The sequence below is a fragment of the Gymnoscopelus braueri genome (genome assembly GCF_963280865.1).
Source record: "Gymnoscopelus braueri genome assembly, chromosome: 18".
NCBI lineage: Eukaryota > Metazoa > Chordata > Actinopteri > Myctophiformes > Myctophidae > Gymnoscopelus > Gymnoscopelus braueri.
This window is the reverse complement of record NC_137618.1, coordinates 17,148,904-17,174,367: the sequence shown is the minus strand read 5'-3', so window position 1 is coordinate 17,174,367 and position 25,464 is coordinate 17,148,904. Positions and strand designations below refer to the sequence as shown.

Sequence of the window (25,464 nt, the reverse complement as noted above, 5' to 3'; positions counted from 1 at the left end):
GTGTTTTTATTGAGTTACAAACCCTCCCAACGTCCCCATTTCCTCTGCTGTCATGGAGGAGGAGGGGGTGTGTGGGGGTGGTGCTGATTAGATAGGGACAAACACACACGTTGGCGCCTTCTCATCCTGTGGCGCTTTTCCAGCTCGGAAAGGTTAAAGTGAACGGAGACACCCAAAGCGCTGGCGAGGAACTGAACCAGAAACACTGGTGTATTTCTAAAGATGTATTGTAAGCGTTTTTCAACTTTATAGCTGGCTCCCAGCAGCTTTAAATTAACCATTGTCTAAGCCAGTAGTTCTCAAACCTTTTTGTGCCAGGGACCCCCAAATTGATATGTTTTCCCATCTGAAAAGGTTTTGTGCCAGGGACCCCAGAAGAGATTTATGCATTTCGATATTTTTTCAAAAATAGATGTACAGTACAAGCTTGCAGCGCGGCACCTCATTTATTAGGCCTACAGATGCACATATTAGTGCAAACATGTAAATCTTCCAACTTGTTGACCCTATATGGAAAGCTTCTCCAGAAAACACTGCAGCCTTCATCTTCACAAAAAAGCCTTCCAACATGAATATTATAAAATAAATGATCAGCTAATACCGATTTGATATCGGTTCGATGCCAATATAGATTTCTTAAGGCCGATACTGACATGACCGATTAATCGTGCATTCCTAGTTTCATGCATACATGTCGACGACTACAGTCTTTTGACACAATCGCACCCTTTTCCCTATCTGACGCATGTTGTTGTTGGGGAAAACAATTAAATGGTATCACACAATGTGAGATACTTTAATGGCAATTATTTACGTAAAGCTGCACCAGAGACTTTCAGCCCCAAATGGCAGCAACAGGTAGGCCTGAATGTTTTGATCACAAAGACAGACAGACACCACATAGAACAAGGAGAAGGATTCATATGCCATGGAACTGAATGACACATTTAGGAGAGTACTCACTCACACATCATGCTAAACTTGCTGTCGATCTTTCTGAAATTCACAATGTGTCGGGTTTCTGTGTCTTTGCATAACTGAGACAGAGAGGGAGTGTTGCTCATGTTCTCAGTTTCCACATTGACTTTGACAAAGTCAATTTGCTGTTTATTGTCCCATTTGCTGACTAAAAATTACATTTCACCGGCGGTGATTTTATTGGCATGTTCACACACAAGGACACAATAACTCTGCAGTAGTCCTCCCATTGCAAATCAGATCTCCATTTTTATGAACGGACTGAGTAACTGCAGCCTCGCTCTTTTGCACTTTTGCCCGGCGGGCACGTCAAAATGACAGATTCCCTTCCTGAAGAAAGCACTGTTGGTACTCCATGATGTCATGAGGCCTCACTTAGCAGGGCTGAACTGACACATCCATTATCCTCACTTCAGCACTGACCCAGGCTGTTAACGCTGGGGTTACCGAGCGTCGCCGCTTGTTGGTGGAAGACACCAGCAGTTGGCGTTCCCATGAGGTCATACGTTTGTTTTGACCAAATTTCCTCCTGATTTTGAGCAAAGGTGATTGGTCAGCCTATCATCAACATGAGTACGTAGGGTGGCAGTAGATTAGTTTGTACAAATTCAAGACATTCATCATTTCACCCATAAGAGCCAATTACTAAGCTATTGGACACTAATAGACATGATACTTTTGTAGCTTCCAAGACCGGATGATCGCGAGTTTCCTTTTCAAATCAAGGAGAGTACGCACGCGCACACACACACACACACACACACACACACACACACACACACACACACACACACACACACACACACACACACACACACACTCTCTCTTCAAGCTCACAACAGGTCGTGATGCATGAGATGTAGATCAGCTGCTTTTGAAAAAAGGAAAAAAGATGCCAGGTTGAAAGTGACCAGTGACAGAGCATGTCCCTGGATCATAAAAATAATAAATGGTCACATTTGCTATCTAGCTCTGCAGTCAAACTGACTAGATGAGAGGGCAATCTCCCCCATGTTGTGCTTTGTCTAGTTAATGTACGCTTAACCGTTCTTGAGCCTAAGTGCAGGTGACAGTGCCCTGCAGCAGCGTCCCCATGCTGTTACCAGCCAGCAGGGTGACGACAATGCTTATATTCAGGTCATCAAGAGGGAAACAAAAAAAACTCCCTAAAGGTTCCAAAATAGGCAGCACTGAAAACAAGCAAAACTATTTCAACACTGGGCCAAAACATTAGATAAAAAAAAGGCTGAGGCGTTAGAACATTATGACTAGATATCTCATTCCGCTTGCTGTGCTGGATAAGGGTCATTTGGAGTTCTGCATGTCAGCTCAGGCTGCGTCGGGAGTCAGTGGAGCGGCAGTAACCAAGCGGTACATGGGAGTTATAATTGGGCGCATTTAGACGTAGGGGGATCAGTGGTGGAAGCGTATCTCTGGCCGTGTTTCATGGAACAACACGGGGCAGAGAGTCCTCTGCATGAACTGTTGAACTCCACAGAGTTGTTTGTATAATGAGGAGAGATACTGTAGACACATTCTGGTTGACTGACCATCTGAGATCATATACCGGTACTGTATGCCCCACTACACAGTAAAATCCATAGTGCTGATTCAAGTTTGAGGGCAAACATGGACGCAAAGGGGCCTATGTACTGTACTGTATGAGGATCCTTAATTTGGGCATAACTTTGCAATTCAGTGCCTTGCAGTGATTGTGGTTATTCAGTCGCGACCTGGTTAAGCCAGATTTGAATTCACGTATGGTGATGAAGAGTCAATGCAGCACTATGTATTCCATTAACAGCACTATGGTTTGGTCGAGGTTGAGGCCTATACTTTGAATAATGTACAGTTGGCTGTTTTGCTCTTCTGTGATTGATTCACTTCTGAACAAGACGGGGTTAATCAGTCACGGATTGGATGGATTTAATACACCTCATCATGCACGTCTTGCATTCACTGTTTTATTCGCGTTGTGAGGTTGTAGACTGCCTGTTTTCGCTATTCTTCATACAGCAAATAATTACTGTAATTGGTAACTCCATAACCACAGTATTACCAGTGAATTAATTTATTAAAGGGATACTTCACTTTCACATAAAATAAACATTAAAAATAAATATTTTTAAAAAATGAAAGAAGTTATGGCAAAATCACGGCCCCCTCACACATTAGTAGGACACTCTAATGCGTGAGGGGGCTGTGATTTTTCCATTACTTTTTTCATTTATTTTTAATTTTTTTAAATGTTTATTTTATGTGAAAGTGAAGTATCCCTTTAATTTATAATTGTATTGACAAAGGTCCAAATGATCATCTAACGTCCAGGGACCTTTTCAAGTGATTCCGAAGAGCAGTTGCCAGCTCACAGCGGCGTTGAGTTGAATCCAGCTACTGTAGGAGGTAAGATAGTCACTGTGGGTCAATAATATGAAATGAAAAGGCATACTGTGGCTTTGCTTTGTTACACTGCAGGGGCTCTCCGCCAGCACTTGGGGCAGATAGATTACTTAATACTACCCCCCACTGCTGAGTCACAGGGGTCTCATGAACAAACCACTTGTGCTTTTAGATATTTCTAAATCTTAGAACCCGGCAGGCTTTATCACGAACGGTATTGAAATATTGTGTTTTTTTTTCATTAGAATCTTTTTATTGCTATTTTGTTTTACTTGTTAGCTTGTTGCTGCAATGTTGGCTAGTCGTCACGCAATAATCTTACGTTATAGTATAATGGGATGGAATGATAAAAAAAACTTTAATCTTGTGCCTTTTGTGATCAACAGTACCAGCAGCAGCCTTTGGTTTTACAGTGGAATACTTACATGTTTGCTTCCAGTGTGCCACAACACGGCCACATCATTTCCTGTTAAAGTATTACTGCTTTTGTGTAAAGCACTTCTGCTTTATTTTTTTAATTGTTTTTTGCTCTGTAAGGCACTTTGAGCTGCATTCATGTCATGAAAGGTGCTATATAAATAAAGTGTATTATTAGTATTATTTGCAAGTGGGCTCTGACTAGCAAATATTCTTGGGAGTTTTACCAGCACACTGTACGTCATAAGAAGGCTGATTTATACTGTATAAATCAGCCTTCTTATGACGTACAGTGTATATACTTGTCACACGCGACGAGTGTGACGAGTATAAATTAATAAAATGTGTACACAACATACATGTATGGTGCTACCATGTGCACTAGATAGTGGATAGCCTGGTTCACAATTAAGAAAGAGATGCACCGGAAATCCGGGTTCTGTTGTGCTATGCTGTATTAGTTGGATCAGGTACACACAAGATAGCAACATCGTCCATTTCAGTGAAATAAAAAAGGAAATGCATTGTACGTAAATATAGATTGTATGTTTTTCACATCCACAGATTTAAACACAACCAGTTACATTCAAACAGTAGCATGGTGTCGAGTGTAGTCATCAAAAGTTAAAGGTAGGGTGGGTGATATTTTTTGGTTGAAACAAAGTTTTTTGTTAAAAGGCTCTATATTGTGATAGTAAGCATTGCTATAGTATTTGTTCAGTAACAGGGGTCTGCCTATCTCTCCAGCTTTAATAAACAGAAAATACTTTTTCAGGTAGGTGACAAACTTTCAGCCAATCAGGAGAGAGTACCCATTTATCAGCTTAATTTTTTATAGTGTTCCAGTTCCAATTTTGTCATCACTTCCAATTTGACTTGTTTAAATTGTTTAATCTGTATCCTGACTGAGTTATCTATCCTGATTGGATACAATTGGTATCCCGACCTGAAAAAGCATTTTCTGTTCAATAAAGAGCATGGAGAGACATGGAGACTCCTATTACTGAACAAACACTCTATAGCTATGAGTACTATCGGAATATAGAACTATTTAACACTTATTTTAACCAAAGAAAATCACTTACCCCACCTTTAAAGGAATACTCCACTGTAGAAATGTATGCTTTAATTAATGCTACAATCTGGGATTTATTTTAATGAATAAGATGTTATTTTAACCAAGCTGTAAAGCAGAGTAGTAAAATATAACTAGTGGTAGTTATATTGTATGATGTACATCTGGGCAGTAATTCATTAATTATGTCGGCGTAATGCCGGCATAATTATGTCGCAGCACAGACAATCTGTGTTGCTTTAAATTTCCTTTTAATTCGGCGAAACAGATGTATTGATCAATATACTCCTACCAATAAAGAGATAAAGTTGAAGAATAGTGGAGTATTCCTTTAAAATACAGTACAATAAAATCAAACAAACAAAACAGAGAAAAACAAAAAATACAAATACAAAACTACAGATATATGCTTTTGTCATACTTTACAATACGTATGTTGCCAAAGCGTCTCTCGGCATGTCATAAACCATTTATAAGACCTTTGAAAGGCCATTTAAAACTATATCACACAAAATATACATCTTAACAATAGATGGCACTAGAATTAAACTACATTTGGCAATAACGACTCCACCATTATGAAAAAAGGGCTCATAAATGATTGCTATGCATCTATGAATGACTTATAAATGGTTTATGAAGGCTTCACAATGCTGTCATAATACAGTATTTGTTCCAAGCAGTGCTATGCCAGATTAAAATGGTGATGAATTATAACGTTTTTAAGATAAACATTAATGTCCAGATGTTGAGAAACTGTCCTGCAGATCTATTAGGAAAAACAACAAAAAAGACTAGGTCAAGACCTAGTATAAGGCTGGTCTGTGTGAAACACTGGAGGTTTTTTTATTTGAAACTGGATACAGGTAGCTGCAACACTCTGCCAGTGTAGCATCATTAGTCAGTGATCTTTAGGTTTTTCTATTATCCCTGTAGAGTAGGGGAACGTTTTTCAGGCCAAGGACCCCCTAGCTGAGAGAGAGATGAAGCATGGACCCCTCTATATTGTATACAATTGTGTTGCAGATTAAACCACTATTTCTTTTACTTGGTCTGCTCTTTTTCCCCTCAACACCAAACCTCTTTGCCAAAAAATAGCCGATCTACAAGCTTGTAGATCGGCTATTTTTGGCTTAAGTTCTCCTCAGAAAATGGATGCTAGTGGTTAATGTAAAAAAATATCATATCACACAAAGATTTGGCGGCCGCCCTGTGGTAGCTCTGAGGACCCCCTAGGGGTCCCGGACCCCCTGTTGAAGACCCCTGCCGGCGAGTTTGGTCGTGCCAGTATAATAGATCATCCAAGACTTGACTTGGTTGGGGATGTATACTCGAGCACGGCAAAACGCAATTAGCACCAGCCCCGATGTCAAATGATAAGAAAGGGTCGGTTAATAGGATAGACTAAACGCCATGGCCTGGAGGAATGACATCCTATAGCCCGGAGTGATGATTGCTCTGAGATTGGCTAGTTTGTTGTTGGGGCCACGCAGCCAACCACAAGTGTAACTGCATCAGTTACTCAGGGACTGCAGAAAGAGATGTCAAAAAGAGACATTCACATTTATTACTGTAGAGACTGGGGCTATTTCTGTGTGTCTGGAAATGTGCAGCTTTCCCCACACATGCAGTACTAGGGTGACATCTGTTTTATCGGTCGATCTGGATGTACTGTACACTTCTGAATGAAATGAAACAGAGCCCCATTGGAGTCATCCAGGTAGGGTGTGACTCGTGTTCCTTCTACTGAAGTCTGTTTTCTGCTCTTTATCAGCGGTTCAAAGAGCCTATGACATGGCCCGTGATTCATTCACAAAACCACAACACATCTGGATTTCTCTTTGCTAAACACATCCTGAAATATACGCTGGGAACCTGCGATGATTGTGTCATTTGAACCCCTTACAAACCAAACAAACAAACGTAGGGTTACCAATTTTCAAAGGACTCACACCCTGTTAAGGATCACACCTTAAATTTCACACAGCTGTATACATCTATAGAGGTTAATATGCACATAATACAGGCATAAAGATTTCTTGCTGGAACTTTTCTTTTTGTAATTTTATCCACCCCCAGCCCCAAATAACCACTTTCTCACACACAAATAAGCAAACAACTCCTTCAACAATGAATGCTTTAAAGAGGTGGTGCCATGGTTTTGCACTTTTTCTGTTTTTCATGTGAGGTTGATAGAACTTCATTAAGCCCCCTGGTGGTGTTTTTATGGTGTTTTATGTCTTCTCTGACTATTTTGAGTTTCTACCTGGAGGCTGAAACCTTGAGGGTCAAACGTGCCAATAGAAAAACAGCCCTTTAGTGACATAGTAAAAATATACCCTCCCCCTCATTATCATAACACAACAGGTGTGGGCATGAGGAGGAGGAGGGACTAGGACAGGTGGGTGGTGCTAAGGTGGTGGAGGAGGTGCTAAGGTGAGAACCAGGTATACTTAATGAACTGGAGGCGTGTCCACATAAAAACATAATTTTAACAATTTCTGTACACTTTTTTGAAAAAAATCTTCCTCCTAGTATAACCATAATACCTGATGATTATGTTTTAGGGGGGGAAAAATCACTGAAAATCACGGCACCCCGTCTTTAACAATTACATGAGACGGATGATTCATGGTTGAATGCCTCTGTATTCATAAATACTTCCGGTGTGTGTATATTTGTTTATACTGTATATATATATCTATATATATATATATATGGAATTGTGTGTGTGTATATATATCTGTATATATAAACCACACACACAGATATTAATTTATCAATCAATTAGACATTATGGAGCACATTTCATCCAGCATTTGGACTTCAATATGCATTACAAGTGAAGAAATGTCATTAACGGCAAAAAAAAAAAAGACTTCACAGACCATAGACAGTCACACACACGCACACATGCATATGTTCACGCATGCATGCGCGCACAAATAGTGCACATACAGTACACAACTTACTCTCCCTTCTCTAGTGCAAGATGTTCTGTACATAATATTTACATCAAGTGATAGCGAGTGGTGTTTCCAGCATTTTGGACAATGACAATGTTTTAAATAATTATTAAAATCCCAAAACAAAACGAATAGATTTGGATCATGGATGGAAGCGAAAGCGGAACAGTAAAGATCATGTGCTGTGACTACGGACCAGGTCCCACCAAAAATCGACATCTGTAAATGCTTAATTTGGCCTAAATACAGCCATATTTACATATTAAATGCTCTCTTAAGTCTCACATTTTTTACAGTATACTAAAACAGCGCAGTGGCGTCTGACAAGACCTCAATCGTCTAGCCGTGAGTGAGGGATGCTGGGCTGTACTTGTGACCATTAATGCGACAAGAATAGATTTCTTTGGCAATTCAAAAATAGCAGATATACAAGCTCATAGCGTGGCACTCGGTGCCACGCTATGGAGCTTGTATATCTGCTATTTTTGAAAATAAAATCGTGAAAATGTGTGCAAATCTTTGAATATAATATATACATAAATAACTACATAAATACATTTTATAACTCAAATCCAAATATTAGTTTTTTTACTGTTAGGATTTAGAAGACATTTGTAGAATCCCCAGAAGCAAAGATTTTAGTTTTTTTTTAAATCGCTTTAAAAAACATATATTCAAATATTTCCACAAATGTTCAAGATTTTTCAAATAAATTGCAGATCTACAAGCTCATAGCGCGGCACTCAGTGATGAGCTTGTACATCTGCTATTTTTGAAGAGCCAAAGTATAAAATAATGGTTACACAGATGCGTTCCCGGTTCTAATGGGTTAAGAGACATTTTCAGCACGAGCACAGTGTGAAAACTGAGCTGTGTGTTACATTCAGATATAACATATCGCTCTTGTCGAGTGGAAACCTCATATATGTCCAAAAGCTGTTACTTTTCAGGCTTCGAAATTCAAAAATAGCAGATCTACAAGCTCAAAAGTTTAGAGCGTGCAGATCTGCTACTTTTGATGCTTTTGTGTGATCAAGTAGGGCGTTAATTTACGAAAAAACATAAAAAAGTTCAAATATGGATAGAAGAGGTTTCTGCCCGACAGCAACAATATGAGATGTCAGGATTGAAATTACGACCCACAACATGGCTTAATTTTCAAAGGACTCACACCCTGTTAAGGATCACACCTGAAATCACTTAAGTCAGTGATTCTCAACCTCTTTTTTTTTTCTTCGTTTCAAGGGCCCCCAGTCTGATACGAATTGGGGCCACAGACCCCCATTTGATAAAACATCTAACTATGGGTCTAATCTACACTGTAAAATCCTCCAGTGTTCATTTAACTCCGAGAGCGTACAAATAAAACCAAATGAGTCCATTTGGTTCCATTTGTACACTCTTGGAGTTACAGACCCCATATGAGTCTCCATTTGGTTCCTAACTAATCAATCATTTAGCTGGGGACTCCCTGGAACCCTTTCAAGGACCCCTGGGGGGGGGGGGGGGGGGCGGACCCCATGTTGAGAACCAGTGACTTTTTAAGCGATGCTGTAGACTTAGAAATGGAGCATAGCATGATATCAAAGTGATCAGCGATAATGAAGCTCTTGCCACATCAAAGTAAAAAAGTATGAATTGGTAAAGCATGTGCCTTAGCAGTAACAAAGGAGCCAGATGTGGACATTTACCGAAACCCACATGTTCGCGAGTTCACAAGTGCACTGCAACTTTAACCCATCAAGACCGGGAACGCATACTTTGTCGTTTTAGATATTTTGCTATAACCATAATTTTATACTTTGGGCTATATCTGCTATTTTTGAAAAATCTTTTTTTGTCAAATCTTAAAATACATATTCTTTTGAAATGACATTTTTAACTCAAATCTTTGCTTCTGGAGGTCCCTGGAACAAAATATTTTACAAATGTTCACTTCAAAAAATACGTATTCAAATGCACACATTTTCACGATTATTCTAAAAATAGCAGATCTACAAGCTCGTAGCCCGGCACTCGGTGCCGAGCTATGAGCTTGTAGATCTGCTGTTTTTGAATAGCCAAAGAAATCTAAAATGACACAGATGCGTTCCCGGTCTTAATGGGTTAAATGTAGCAAATTTCTCTTTCTTTGTGGATAACTTTAACTCTTTCCATGATTGCAATGTTCCAGCAGTAAATCGACGGTCATACTTGCTTGTACACATAGTTAAAATCACACTTTTCTAAGTGCTGTAGTGGGGTTGTACTCGGATCACTGTGTATAAAAATGGAGAGGGGCAGATCCCTTGGTTTTGGCACTATAAGCAGAGAATGCGTTTTGTTTTGTTTTTGGCAAGTCAACTGAAGGCTTTCTGAGGTATCCAACACTTTCTACCTGCCGTTCCTATTTCGGGCATGTCATTATTATAGGCAAAAAAAATCAAACATTTTCCATCCAAAATAGCAAAAATAGCCAATCTACGAGCTCGTGTCACGATGGAATGCATTGCATCGTGACGCCAGCTTTTTTTTTTTTGCTTAACACTGTCGTACGACAAAGTAAAATAGGACTTAAGTGGTTAAGAATATATATCAAGCAGTAACAGAGAAGCGATAATCTGAGTATATGTACAGTATATACCAACAGAAGCAGATTAAAAACAGTGGACAAAAAGATGGCATGTGTTTTTTTTGTCATTAAGCCAGACAGAGTCACAGTACAGTACGTTTAAGTGCCCATGCCGGAGTGACAGAGAAAAGTAGCAAAATGCTTCAAGTGGGTATAAGAGCCTGTTCATACAATCCTTTCTCCCCCCCCCTCATCCCTTAGGCAGCAAAAAATGTTTCAGTGGGGGGGGTTTGGGGGTTTGTTGGGAGGTCTGGGACATGTTTTCTCAAACCCTGTTACCACTGCAGTTGCCAAAGGTAACTGGCCATCTTGGAAAAAGCGCTGCTTGGGTGGGGGAATACGGGGCTGGACAGCGCCCCCCCCTGAGGACAGGGGGTCCTCCCTCAGGCGAAGGGGTTGTCCGATTTGAAGATGGACGCGTCGTTGTCGTGACAGCCGCCCTTGCCGTTCATGTGCTCCGGGTGGCCATCGATGCTGTAGCAGCCCTGCACCTCCGTGATGGACGAGGCCGTGTAGGAGGCCGAGCGCAGGGCGTCCGAGTGGGTCCCCAGGCTGCTGCCGAACTGGAGGCGGTGCTGTTTGTAGTGCCTCCTCAAGATGGCTTGGACCTGTCCCACCACACACACCACAACATCCAAGATATAAACGCAACCCGGGTTCAAGCATGGTCCTGTTTTGACGCGTGTACAATTTGTGGTGCGTTTCTACACAGTGGTGGTGAAAGTACTCGCGTTTTTGTCTCATTTCACAAGTTTCCAAATGTAAAATTCCTTTGAAAATAGCAGATCTACAAGCTCACAACGCGTCGCAAAGCGACGCGTTGTGAGCTTGTAGATCGGCTATTTTAAAATAGCCAAAGTATATTATAGGTCTGAACTGGCTAATGTATGTTTTAGAAAAGTAACTATAGTAACTAAAGTTTTCAAATTATTGTAGTGGAGTAAAAGTATAATATTTGCCTCTGAGATGTAGTGGAGTAGAAGTAAAAGTATTGAAATTTGTAAATACTCCAGTTAAAGGTAGGGTAAGTGATTTGCTTTGGTTAAAATAAGTGTTAAATAGCTCTATATTCTGATAGTACTCATTGCTATAGAGTGTTTGTTCAGTAAAAGGAGTCTCCTTGTCTCTCCACCTCTTTATAAAACAGAAAATGCATTTTCGTTTCAGTTTCATTTCCAATTTTATCCAATCAGGATAGAGAACTCAATCAGGATACAGATTAAACAAGTGAAATTGGAAGTGATGACACTAAGAAATGAGCAGGCAAAATTGTAACTGGAACACTATACAAATGAAGCTTAAAAATTGGTACTCTCTCCTGATTGGCTGAGAGTTTGACACCTACCGGAAAATGTATTTTCTGTTTATTAAAGAGCTGGAGAGACGGGGAGACTCCTGTTACTGAACAAACACTCTATAGCAATGATTACTATCAGAATATAATTTAACCTTTTAACAAAATACTTTTTGTTTTAACCCAAAAATATCACTTACCCTACCTTTAAGTAAAAGTACCTCAAAATTGTACTTAAAGGGATATTTCACTTTCAAAAAAACTTTTGGTCATTTTATCATCTACTCAGGCATTTGTGAACCCCCCAGACAGTTTTTAAGTTGCTTGATTCTTTATTTAGATATTTGATATTCATTTTATCAGACACGCCCCCTTCCTATACAAACCCATTGTAACTTCAAACTTCATTTTAACCATGTTAGATTCATCAAAAACACCCGTCCTTGGTTCTGGTGACTCACCCTGCCCTCCTAATGCGTGAGGGGGCCGTGTTTTTTCGATTGCTTTTTTCATTTATTTGATTTACATTTATTATTATATTTAATTTTTTTCATTTTCCAAAACAAATATTAAAAATAAAAGAAAAAAATAATTGAAAAAACACGGCCCCCTCACGCATTAGGAGGGCATGGTGAGTCACCAGAACCAAAGACGGGTGTTTTTGATGAATCTAACATGGTTAAAATGAAGTTTGAAGTTACAATGGGTTTGTATAGGAAGGGGGCGTGTCTGATAAAATGTATATCAAATATCTAAATAATGAATCAAGCAACTTATCTGGGCGGTTCACAAAGGCCTGAGTAGACGATAAAATGACCAAAAGTTTTTTTGAAAGTGAAATATCCCTTTAAGTACAGTACTTGAGTAAATGTACTTAGTTACTTTCCACCACTGGTTCTACAGACCCCTTATCAGACCACTGACATCACGCAGGCAGAGAACACGACTGCTCGGGACTCACTTGTAAAAATACATTCCATCAAACTTTCGGCACAGGCTGTACTCTACACAGCACAGGCTGCATGTGAGATACGATATAACTTAAGACAAGGATAACGATGCATCATAGCAGCTGGAAGCCCCTGTCGCTAGCTTTGTCCCATTGATACCACTTGCCAGGGACTTCTTGAGCTAAAATATGGCCCATATATACTGTAACACCCTCAATCCCAACACAGAGGGGATCAATCAACAGTAGCCTGGTCGATATAGCTCTCTGTGTCTGCTGTCTGGCTGCTTGCCAGTATGCTAAAGGATCTTTAGTGTGAGCAGGCTGTAGGGAACTGGGGCTCGCTTGAAAGACACTGATCCCTGATCCGCCAAAGATGTATGCCTGCAGTGTCATTTAATCGAACTAATCAATTTAATCGATTAGGAAAAAATAATCGATTAATGATTAAATGATAAAAATTGTGAACACGTCACAAGCTTGTAGATCGGCTATTTCTTTCGCAACATTTTTGTGCGACAAAGTATAAAACAATGCCTATGTGGTTAATCGATTCGTGGATATATAATCTTTTCTCCAAAGATTTCAAGAAATGCACTTTATTCCAAAAAGTAGTGGACAGCATGTTTTGTAATCTATAGTTTCAGCCCTAATTGAATCTATCCCATATCATGCACGGCTAGTATGGATGTACTGTGTGTGTGTCTGTCTGTCTGTCTGTCTGTCTGTGAGAGATAACAGAGCATTAATGTTCATCAGATAACTAGTGTGAGTTTGTGCGCACGCGCTGGTTAGGGTAAGGAGATGTGAAATGAATGCAAGTTAATGCAATGTCCTCAAAGGTAAAATGTATGTGTTTGTGCCAGAAGAAAATGAGAAAGTCAATATGGTAAGAGGGTGCCTGCATCTCACCTCTCCATTGAAGAAGCAGAAGATGGTGGCCACCAGCAGGCCCTGACAAGAAAAAAAGAACATGAGAGGAAATTATGATTACTGTTCAACAAGCAACAGTCCTTAAGCTTGGACAGCCTAATAAGTTTTTAAAGCTGTTAAGACAGCAGGTCAACCTCTCCACAATGATTCCTTTTGGCATCTGGGGGAGAATAGAGGGAGAGAGAGAGAGAGACAGAAGGAGATTGTGTAGACAGCATGATTTGTTAGCCGATTCAGTCTGTATCCTGAGTTTAATAGTTACGCATGTCACGTTGAGGAGATAGATGATCTACAAGCTCACAACGCATCACGCTGCGGCGTGTTAGAAGCTTATGGATCGTCTATTTCCACTGTGCGACACCGGCGCATCAGCAAAGAGTGAATCAGACCTATAATTGTTCAGTGACATGAAACCGCCCACGTCTGACCACGAAGCACGGACGCCACACTGAAACCTAGGCAACGCGCATGCAGTTGACATTCTGCAGCCTCCCAGCCCAGATAATAATCGTGCCTTCCTTCCTGCAGCTCTTCCCTAGGCTACAACATAAACAAAGGGTTGCCAAAGGGCAAAGGGAAGGCTTGTTCTTTTTTTTTTTTACAAAATCCCCAAAAGCCAGAGGTTTCAGATCCACAAGGCTGCATGTCTAAATCAGAATCGCCAAAGGACTTGCTAGGGAATTTTATCCTAGTGGCATTGCATTGCTGTAGAGCAGTTGTTCTAAAATAAATTGAGCTCTGGACCGCTAGCATATCACCTCCCAACAAAAATATACTGAAATAAATAAATAAATAGATACAAATAATTATGAATACAAAAATACATCATTGTCCCTCCCATGTTATGGCATGCGCAACGGAAGCTCCGGTGCACGCCTCCAACCGGCCTCAGTCTCGGCAATGTAAACATCATGGCAAGCACAACAGCTGCTGCGTGAGCCTTTCATCATAACAACGTTTAATTATACAAACTTCGCACAACAAGGCCAAGATCGAATAGCTAAATGTAAAGTGTGCGTAACGCTTATAAAAGATAAAGGATGCTCAGCTGGTAACTTCCGCCGCCACCTCAAAACGCATCAGGAGAGAGGTCAGTCACTTGTAAATAAAGTTAATATTGGTGTCTATGGATGATGGTTAACAAACATGTTCATCTCAAGCCATTTCACATTCCACATATAACATAACTTAATAGTATGATGTAACCTGACATGGAAGCTTGATATTTTTACATTAATAAGTGGACCATTTTGGTTCTAATCATCAGAGTTACAGAGTATACACAGGTCCAGGTTGCCATAACACTACAGAGCACTTTGAGCTGGATTATATGCCTGAAAGGTGTTTTACCTGGTAATGCATTAAGATGTGCACAACATAGTTTTACCTGGTAATGCATTAAGATGTGCATGACATAGTTTTACCTGGTAATGCATTAAGATGTGCATGACGTAGTCGTATATTTCAGAGGAGACCTTTCCTTCCGGCTTGTAGGGAAGGAGGACAAACTGGATGCCGAGCAGAGGCACCAGGATGAGCGTGGCCCTCACAGCCTTCATGTAGAGGCTGGACTCTGCCTGGTGGGTCACCTTCAGTTTGGTGATGAGCACGCGCACAATGTTCAGTAGAAAAAACAGATTCACCTGGTGGAAGGGAAAACGAGCAAGAAATTAAACACTTTTGTCTAAATGCTGTTAAATTCTTGGAAAAAGCAGATCTACAAGCTCACAATGCATCACGATGCAATGCATTGTGAGCTTGTAGATCTGCTATTTTCCAATAGCCAAAAGTATAAAATAGGGCTTAAGTGATTAATAAGCGTTTATATTGTGTTTATTACTGTAGCTCGGATCTCCGGTCTGGTGTGTATTTGATAAGCTGTGTACAGTACAGTTATGTGAATTTTCATATCCGTTCGCAAATATTATGTTGGTGTGCATAAATACAGGCAGAATATTTCCAGGAAAATAATATAAAGATTGAAAATATTTAAATGAGAGAAGAGGCACCACCTTATTTACAATCCTGTGGACCATATGTAACATACACATTTTAATATGTGACACTCTCCTCCACTCTGAGCCACTTGAGGCTTATAAAATGAGCAGGGAGAAGATGTGTTGTGGGATGGAGTTTAGGGATCAACCTGACTAATTTGTTTTGCAAAGCCAAGGACTAAATCTTCATCATGATCTAAGCTACATTTTGGCCAAAGATTACTCTGGGCCTACTCTGTGTGTTCTCCCGGCCTAGGGTAGGTACCCTCACAAAAAACATGCAGTAATCCTGGTAATCACTATATTGCCTCCCCCTGGTCAGCCGGGGCGCCTGATGGAGGGGAAAGGAACTGGTTGGAATAACATGTTCCTTCCACGCGCTACATCCAACCGGGGAAACTCCCCCCCTGTCAGGTGATAAGAAGCGGTCTGCTAACTCCTCATGCGTTGAAGGAAGCATGAGCTGAGTTCGGGGCTCTCCCCAGGCTGGCAGAGGGAGAGTAGTGCCCAGGATTACACGCTTAGGCATTGGCACTGGGTGAAAAATAGGGGTTACAAAATTGTGGGATAAAAATATAAGTAAAAATATTACTTTGAGCCTTTCCTTTCAATACAGTACATATAATACTCCTTGAAACATGCCTTGCCTGTTGATTAGCTGTATTCTCAACTGCAGCAGGAGTCTATAGAGAGACGTGGGTGTTTATCAGCAAAGGAGGTCGACCCATTAATTAAAAAATAAAGCCCTCTCACTGCGGTATGCTTCCCTGCTTGCAAACCGCCGACTTTGTTTCCACACCACAGAGCAAGAATAGCGGGTCATTATTCATCGCACGCATATTACACCACTACGTGGATCATGTGAGGTTCTTCACACCATTGTATATACATATTAATAGGAGTTAATCTAACTAATCGATATATTTCTTTAAAAAAAAAAATATATATATTATATATATATATATATATATATATATATATATATATATATATATATATATATATATATATACATACAGTAGGACAAATACAGAAAATGGCAGATGTACAAGCTCACAACGCGTCACAACATGTTGTAGATCGGCTATTTTGCGTGACACCATTGTATGACAAAGTAATTAACATAGGGCTTAAGTGGTTAATCAGACTAATAGATTTAGTCGATTAAAAATATATATTTTATAATTTAAAACAAAATGCGTTATTTGATTAATCAAACAGGTCATCGATAGAATAAGAAAATAATCTATAGTTGCAGACCTACATATTGATATCATTTTCCTCGTTGGAATTTTCAAACTAGATGACCTCCGTACCTGAATTATAGCTTACATAGAAACATGATACCTAATAGTACTACATTAGACATGGCAGGCTGTTTACCATGAAGGACAAATCTCATGCGCCTGACGTCAGCTGTCACAATAAACAACAAAAGTGTGAGAGATAACGAGGCACAATATCGTAACATCCTTAACGCTAAGCATTACTGAAAGGAAGCTCTGCACAGAGCCAGCTTACCAAGAGAGCAGCGCAGATCGGCCCATGAATGATGTAAAGTAGAGACGTATTAGAGCTGATCCAACAGCTAGAACACAGCACGAGACAGAAAGGGATGGTGATGCAACATGCTCCACATTAACCCTATTTGTCTAAATTTCCATTTTTTTTAGGGTTAATAAATAAATATAAATAAATAAAGGAATCTTTTTTTTATATATAATTCAAAAATAGCCACCTAGAACAGGGGTTTGTCTGTATCTCTGTCTGTCTCTATCTCTGTCCCCACATAAATAGACCAATTACAGCTGAGCTCACGCTGTCATGTGCATACAGCGAACCGCCGGGCCAAGTTCTGTAGGCAACGTTAGCACACAAAGCTCACGTTAGCACATCATGGGTGATAGATAGACAGTGGTGTAAAGTAACTAAGTATATTTTCTCAAGTACTGTACTTAAGTACAATTTTGAGGTATTTTTACTTTTATTGAGTATTTCCAATTTTCAGTACTTTCATTTCTACTCCACTACATCTCAGAGGCAAATATTGTACTTTTACTCCAGTACAATTATTTGAAAACTTTAGTAACTAGTTACTTTGCAGGTATACATTATTACATTATAAAACATACATTAACCACTTCAGCCCTATTTTGTACCTAGGCTATTTGAAAATAGCCGATCTACAAGCTCACAACGCGTCGCATCGCGAGCTTGTAGATCTGCTATTTCAGACATTTTAGTACTTTTACTTTTGGTACTTTAAGTACATTTTGATACCAATACTTATGTACTTTTAATCAAGTTAATTTTGAATTACTTTTACCTGTAACAAAGTACTTCCACATTGCCAGTATTGATACTTTTACTTAAGTAAAACATTTGAGTACTTTTTCCACCACTGCATATGGCTGTAGCTCACTGTACAAGGATGAAGGAAAGCAGTTCTCCCACTACAGTAAGACTGATGAAATGTTTTCAATTTGCATTTTAAGATGTAGTCTATTATATGTAGGGGGATTCACGCCAGTTATCCAGATAACTGATAATTATCTTAGCTAACTGTCTGAAAGTCTTTCCAATTGCACAAGGAAGCCACACCGTTATCGGACTCTGAGCTCAATGTAGTTGAGTCATGGCCTCATTATAACTAATAGATTATCTCAATGTAGGCCTGACCTCGACTAAGTCGACTAGTCGACTGGTTAGTCGCGGGGGGTCCGAGTCGACTAAGTGTCTCTTAGTCGACTCTAGTCGGAAAAAAAAAAAAAAAAGAAAAGAAAGGGCCAAAAATGTTTTAAATAGTTTTTTGGCCAAGTCTACGCCTGCAACCTCTTCCAGAGAGAGATAGAGACACTAGAAACTCTTCTGGAGACAAAACAAACTGTGTAGACTTGGCCCTTTGAAATAAAATGTATTTTGGCCCCCTTTTTTTTATTATTAGTCGACTATTGGCAATTAGTCGCCAATTAGAGTCGACTAAACAAATCCTTAGTCGGGGACAGGCCTATCTCAATGTTTACTCTGGGGCTCCCTATAGCATCTTACTATTGACACTGCTTTGAAAAATTACAAATTAGTTTATTATTGTAATTTACTCTTTAACAATTTTAAGATAAATCATTGTAGATCATGCCTTTGAGTGCTTACTTGTCATTGTAGTAGTAGCTTCGTGCAATGGCGTGTATGCTGGCCGGAATAAGAGGGAATCCTGTAAACGAAGAAAAAAAAACATGTAACACAATATTTGTTACTAAAACAGCCATATTATATTACTAAACTATTTCATATTTTACTTTTCAAAATCGTATTTTCCAAAATGTTCTATGTCTACATGCTCACAACGCGTTGCATCCGTGACATGTTGTGAGCATCAGAGCCTGTGAGCGGAGCGGGTGGAAATGCCGCACGGCGCTCCAGGGGGCTGGTTTCACGCTCGCTATTCGCTCATGTTGTCGACCCCCCCGCGCTCCGCTCCCCGTCCGCTCCGTCGCTCACGTTGATTTGCGTACCTCTCGCTCCATGCTCCGCTCAAACCGGGCCACTCAACAGTAAAAAAAAAGAAAGAAAAGAAAGTAGAAATTTGAATGAAATCTTGATCAAGGATGTGTGCCGTGCACTGCTGGATGTCTGTTTGTCTGAGTCCGTGCGACCGGGCATGCTCAAACATTCGCTGCGCGGCCCCCGCCGGGGTGGCTTGGAGCAGCAGGCAGGCAACCTTTTTATAAACCAGCTCCACGCTCACGTCAAAATCGCGTCGCTCGCGCTCGCGCTCCGCTCACATGCTCTGGTGAGCAAACAGTATGTGATTAAAACAAGTGAACAGGGGTCATCACCATGCTGTCCTGTGGTGGACATTTTGGTCAAAATATATATTTTTGCCACGGACATACAAAATGAGTGGACAACAATATTACCAGAAACACATAAAGAACTAGCCGTGAATGACCATATTTGGTTCCATTTGTACACTCTCAGAGTTATGGTTTTCCTTGCAAATAAAACATTTGAGAACCATTAGTTGGACTCCTAATGTGTCATTTACTGTATAGTGTCACAGTAAATCAGAGTCATACATATTCTGAAGAAAACCTGGAGACTTGATATTCAGTAATTGGGTCTTATGATCAAAATAAGAACATTATAATGGTGTGTAAATCAAAAATTTGCCACAGACAAGACCAAGTCTTTGCCACGGGCACATTTGTCCGTGTACGGACATATTGATGACCCCTGCATGTGAAAATCTGTAATGGTGTGGTTAAATTAAAAATGTCCATTTCATTTCTTATGACTTACCCCATCCCAAAAGATAGTACCACATCAAGTGCTGCTTCTCGGCAAACACGGCCACCACGATGAGGGTATGCAGGTAGATCCCCTCACACAGCATCCAGAAGTAGTTGCAGCCAAACAGGTACAAGTGGATGAACTGAGAAACCTTGCAGCTTGTCTGTATAAAACGAAACAACGGGGATGCAGGAGCTAAATGAAGATGCACAGCATCTTCAATTTCAATTTTCCACAACTGTGGTTTCATCATGTGCTTATGTTCTGCACTATTTGCCATACTTAGACTCTTAAACTAATATCATCTAGCTTAATAGAGCGTGAAATATTTCATTAAACAGTCCCCATGGCGACGGATATGCCATTTTCTGATCTGGGATGACAATGATGGTCCTCCCACAGAGGGGCTGCGTAATCTCTTTGCCATTTTGTCTCTCCCCCAGAATTTTCCTACTAAAAACAGCAGAACACTGCCGTTTAGCACTTAGTTTAGTCACCTCGGGATGATGAATTTGAAGACCAATTTGACACCAATTCCAATGTAAAATTTAGGCATTTAACAGATGCTCGTATCCAGAGCGACTTACTGTACAAGTGAGAAATCACAGTAAATGGTATGCTATGACTGCATGCATATATATCTATGATTAATTTCTCCCCATGGCATCATTAAAGGTCTACACTGGTCAACAAACAACAGGGTAAACAACAACAGTCACAAGAGTAGAGTAGAAATAAAACAATTTAGTGCTTCAAATAAACTACGAACCTAGCATCTGTCTAAACAGCATGCCATCTAAATAACATGCATTCATGCTATAAGCATTTATGGTCAAGCTAAAACAAATCTAAATATGAAAAACGTGAACAAATAACCAACATCTATTTTCAGGGAATAACTAGCATCTATCAAAATGGGTGACGAGAAGGGATACAAGTAAAGAACAGGGCTTAAAGAGGAGAACAAAACTTAGTCTCAGAGATATTGCAGTGAGTTGGATTTGTGAAGCGTTATCCATTATAAACCACTCACAGGATTCCTCTGCACCAGTTCCTGGTTGTTAGCCACTGCCGTCAGCCAGATAATCGTGATGATAGAGTTTAGCACAAAGGAGAAGAAGAGGTTCTTGTGTAGGGTGATCCTTTGGCAGCTTAAACTCCTGCAATGGAGGGAAGATGAGTCATTGTACTGTAGTGCAGTGGTTCTAGAACCATTTAGTTTCAAGGACTATGAATAAACTTTTTGTTTACCACTGCTCTCTGACTCCTCTGGTGCGATATCCTCTTAGATCAACAACATTTATTCAAGTAATGGGTCGCACTAAGAGTGGCAAGAGTGAGTTGACTTTTTTATTATTTCTTACATGTCTCTAAAATAAACAAACGTTTAAGCTATCCAGCCTTCGTCAGCGTCACACTGATGAAGGCTGGATAGCCGAAACGTTTGTAGAAATAATACTCAACTCACTCTTGCCACTCTTAAGTGTGACCCATTACTTGTATACATTTCAAGGACTCCCAGTTTGGTGTGCATGATTAGGCCACGGACCCCCTAACCCGTAAAGAGTGTACAAAAGGGTCCATTTGGTTCCATTTGTACACTCTCAGAGTCAGAGTTACAGATCTATCCTAACTATCAACAATTTAGCTGGGGACCCTTGGGAAACTTGGCCGGCTGACAAGTGGTGTTACTTCATGAGTCAGTGACTCAGTCAGAGACATTCGCGTTTGTATTGCTGGCCCAGCGGTTGTGGTCCAGAAAGAGAGAAAGGGCATCACAGAAAAAAAACAAATAAAAAAAAGACAACATACTGTGTATCTGTGTAGATCCAATAGCAGCAGTAACACAAACATAGCATGTTTGTTGGAGGTTATTAGAATGGATAGGTTAGTAGGACAATACCCGATATGCACTGTGCAACGAGTGGAGCCAAAGAAAGCCTAAATCTCAGTTACTTATACCCCCTCCCTGAGCCTCACAAGCCTAATGTTAACCATTATCTACTGTAAACTAAGCACAATGCATGTGTATTGTCCTGCAAAACGATCCATTCTACTTGACATAAGCTCTTGACATTAGTCGACGTACTTGAAATGAAAGAATATTCCCAGCGAGACAAACAGTGAGGTCAGCGACAGCCCATGGCCAATGAGGGTCAAGTAGAAAAGATTCATTGCAGTCTGGAAGAGAACAAAAGGAAATATAATTTGATTCATTTCATTGGCCTGGTGATGTTTGTTTAAACTTTAGTACGTGAATAACCCATAAAAGCAGATGACTGTATAACTAAGCTGTAGGCTACACTATGCTGTCTCTACTATATACTAGACTATACTGTGTTTCTATGAAAATCTTTTATGGATGTTTAACTCATTGAGTGCCAATGACGTCTTTTGACGGCCGTTTTCAGTGTGCCATTAGTGCCAATGACGTCTTTTGACGTCACCTAAAAGAAAAAATAATAATCTTTTTTTTTTTTTTGGGTATTTTTATAATTTTTTTTATCTCAAAGGAACTAGGAGAAAACTATTTTCAAAAAGTTAATGCTCCATCCACTTCAATGTTAAAATGTAAACGGAGAAAAAAAATCAAATTTTTCCATTTTTCCTGCCTGTGGCATAGGGATCAACAAGCTTGAAATAAGCCTGGCAGTGAATGAGTTAATGGTAAAAAAATGACTTTTATGGATATTGTATATAAAAATACTACATAATATAAAACACACAATCATGCAGTCAGGAGGTAGAGCCTGGGAGCTGGAAGGTTCCTGATTGTCGCGTTAGCATAACGCTGCATCTGTGCTGTGGTGGGGTGAATGAGTGAATGTGGTTACATTGACTGAATTACATTAATAAAGTGCTTTGAATGGTTCAGAAAGACCAGAAATGTGCTATATAAATGCAGACCATGTATTATTTACTGGCTGCAGCAGACGCACACACACTTCTTGGAGTGATGAATTATTGTCACTCTGCCAGGTCACTCGTGAGTGGAATTCTAATGAGCCTGTTTATTGTGACAGCTGACGTCAGGCGCATGAGATTTGTCCTTCATGGTAAACAGCCTGCCATGTCTAATTATGTACCATGTAGTATGAGTTCTTTAACGGAGACGGGTATGAAGCAACATGGAAGGCTTCTATGATCACCCACTGCAATGTATTTTACTTTGTGACCAAATGATACTCAGGAACTCTTAAATACTGTTATACAGTTTGACATGGTTTCTGTTGTGTCTGACATCAGTGCATGTTGAAAATTAAATCTCCATAGAGGTGCATTTGGTTTATGTTGTGTCTGTATCAGTAAATCTCCATTATACAGTATGCATCTAACTCCATGTACGGTAAGTAGGCTATGTGCCTTTGATGGGGGTGGGGGCCGGTGGTCCACACTGACCGACCGACTGACGCACCCACCCATTAGTCAATTTTAATACAGGATATGATAGCACCTTTCATACATAAAAGGCAATTCAAAGTGCTTAACACAAAAAAGAAAGATCATTAAAAAAAAGTACATAAAAAGAAGAAAATATCAAAAAAGGAAGCATTAAAAAAAAAGAGCAGAAAACTAACAGATTAAGAAAAATTTGCAGGGGAACACATTAAAAAGCTATCAAATTAATCATTGAGATAAGCGAAAAACGAAATAAAGATAGTTTAAAAAATATATATATATCTACTAATTCAGCCATTCGGAGATTCACTGGCAGAGAGTTCCTCTCTGTGTATCTTGGTACTGACTGTTAAAAGTTCAGCGCCAGAGGATCTCAGCGATCTACTAGGTAGGTGTATACCTAGAGATCATACCTGAAATGTATTCCGCTGCATAACTATGAAGTGACAAATAAAAGGATCTCAAAATCTATTCTAAAAGTGACAGGTAGCCAATGCAGAGATCTTAAAACGCATTCAGTGCCAAACTTATTTCTGGCTTTATCACCCCTGTGCCAAGGCCAAAAATACATTGTAAAAAGAAAGTGCCGAGATACAGCCTTTTTCAGTAAGAAGTTAAACAAGAAGTGAATGGAGCAGCAAATCTTCAAATCATGATATCTCGGGTTCTGAACATAAAAAAAAAAAAAAAAAAGAAAAAAAGAATTTACGTCATTGGCACTCTGGGCTTATGAATGAGTTAACCGGTGTGATCTGTGCCCTGCGCTTAATCCTGGTGAGGACTCGTGCTCCAGCATTCTGTATCACTTGTAATTAATTGGGCAATTGCTGTCTTTGGCAGACCAGCTGAAAGCGCGTTACAGCGTAATGCACAAAGTACCCTGACAACGGTTACCATGGGTATTGCATAACCCGAGGGACATTCATTTTCAACGGGCATCGCCCTAGTATAATATAAATATAAACATTTTAAATAGACATACAGCTGCCACTCTGCCTGTGTGTGTGTTTACAGTGACCTACCACTCTGCCTTCGTGTGTGTGTTCATTGCAACGGGTGTAGTTGGTCCATGTGCGATTACTCTCAGGATGCAGGAACCAGTGTCCACTGTCAGTGCAGATCTTCGTCACCATTTCTGCAGGCCAAAACAATACCCTTAGTTTGGAAACCTCAAACACATCCTATACACACATAGTACAGTCAAATCATCAGTGTCAGTTTAACTCTTGAGAGTATCTCAAGAGTTAAACTAATATTGAGGATTTCCCCCATGAAGCAATAGCGATCTGCATACTGTGCTTCATCTTCAAATCACTTTTTTAGAGGATCTCATTAGTCAACACTAACAGTGTCACTGTATCATGTACTGTATGGGTATTTGGACATTGTTAACTGAATTCTCTGAGACAGGGGTTTTCAACTGATTGTGCACCAGGGACCACCACTCTGACTAAGAATCAACCTGGTGACCAATGTTGTGTTGGGTGGGGAATCTGGACTAAGATTAGTGCTTTGGTAACACTTTCTATGCATCCCATGTCTGCATCCCGCTGTTTCTCAACCAATAGTCCACGGACTAATAGTGGTCCATAGTATAATTAGGCCTGGCTGCAGGTGGTCCATGGGAAAATGTTTTAAAATGTAAATAGAATAAAATACCTTTGTAAAATGTATTAAAATAATATTTAAAAAGTCCATCAAATGTAAGAAAATATTTCACTTAATAGGCGTGGTGTGGGAGAAAAAGCTTGCAATTAAATAATGACTGTTAAGGGCTTGATTTAATTTGTTGCACGATACTATGCAGCAAATGATATCAAACCCAGGCATTATTTAACTGAAATATGCGAGTGGTCCACTCCAGAGCTAAGAAAACCACTGATCTATTCCTACCCCACAGCTACCCTTATTCCATTCTCTTACTTTATCCAACCTCCACTAAACTCATGTTTTGTTTCTTATGTATGAGTGAGCACTTTTCCTAATAATGATGACTCAATCAGGCCATCCCGTACACTTTTCTGTGGAATTTCTTGACCTCCGACTTCCCAGTAAACAACATTGACGCATCATCATAGGTCACCAGATCATTAGTGCACTGTTCCGTGGAAGAAAATATTCACTTTCACTTTCCTACATTACTACATGCATGGTC

The 25,464-nt window shown here is 39.9% G+C and overlaps 1 protein-coding gene across 1 annotated transcript in view; it reads right to left on the bottom strand.

The window, feature by feature from the left end:
• Positions 1-4,226: 4,226 nt before the first annotated feature.
• Positions 4,227-25,464, bottom strand: part of LOC308073629 (calcitonin gene-related peptide type 1 receptor) — a 51,820-nt gene continuing 30,582 nt past the window's right edge. The window contains exons 5-13 of the mRNA XM_080412650.1: positions 24,332-24,444; positions 22,000-22,091; positions 20,944-21,070; positions 19,920-20,073; positions 18,771-18,831; positions 17,142-17,208; positions 15,048-15,266; positions 13,603-13,644; positions 4,227-11,055 (exon numbers count right to left, since the gene is read on the bottom strand). Of these exons, the coding sequence (XP_080268776.1) occupies positions 10,831-11,055; positions 13,603-13,644; positions 15,048-15,266; positions 17,142-17,208; positions 18,771-18,831; positions 19,920-20,073; positions 20,944-21,070; positions 22,000-22,091; positions 24,332-24,444 (1,100 nt within the window). The 3' untranslated portion in view covers positions 4,227-10,830. The remainder of the gene's footprint in view (positions 11,056-13,602; positions 13,645-15,047; positions 15,267-17,141; positions 17,209-18,770; positions 18,832-19,919; positions 20,074-20,943; positions 21,071-21,999; positions 22,092-24,331; positions 24,445-25,464) is intronic.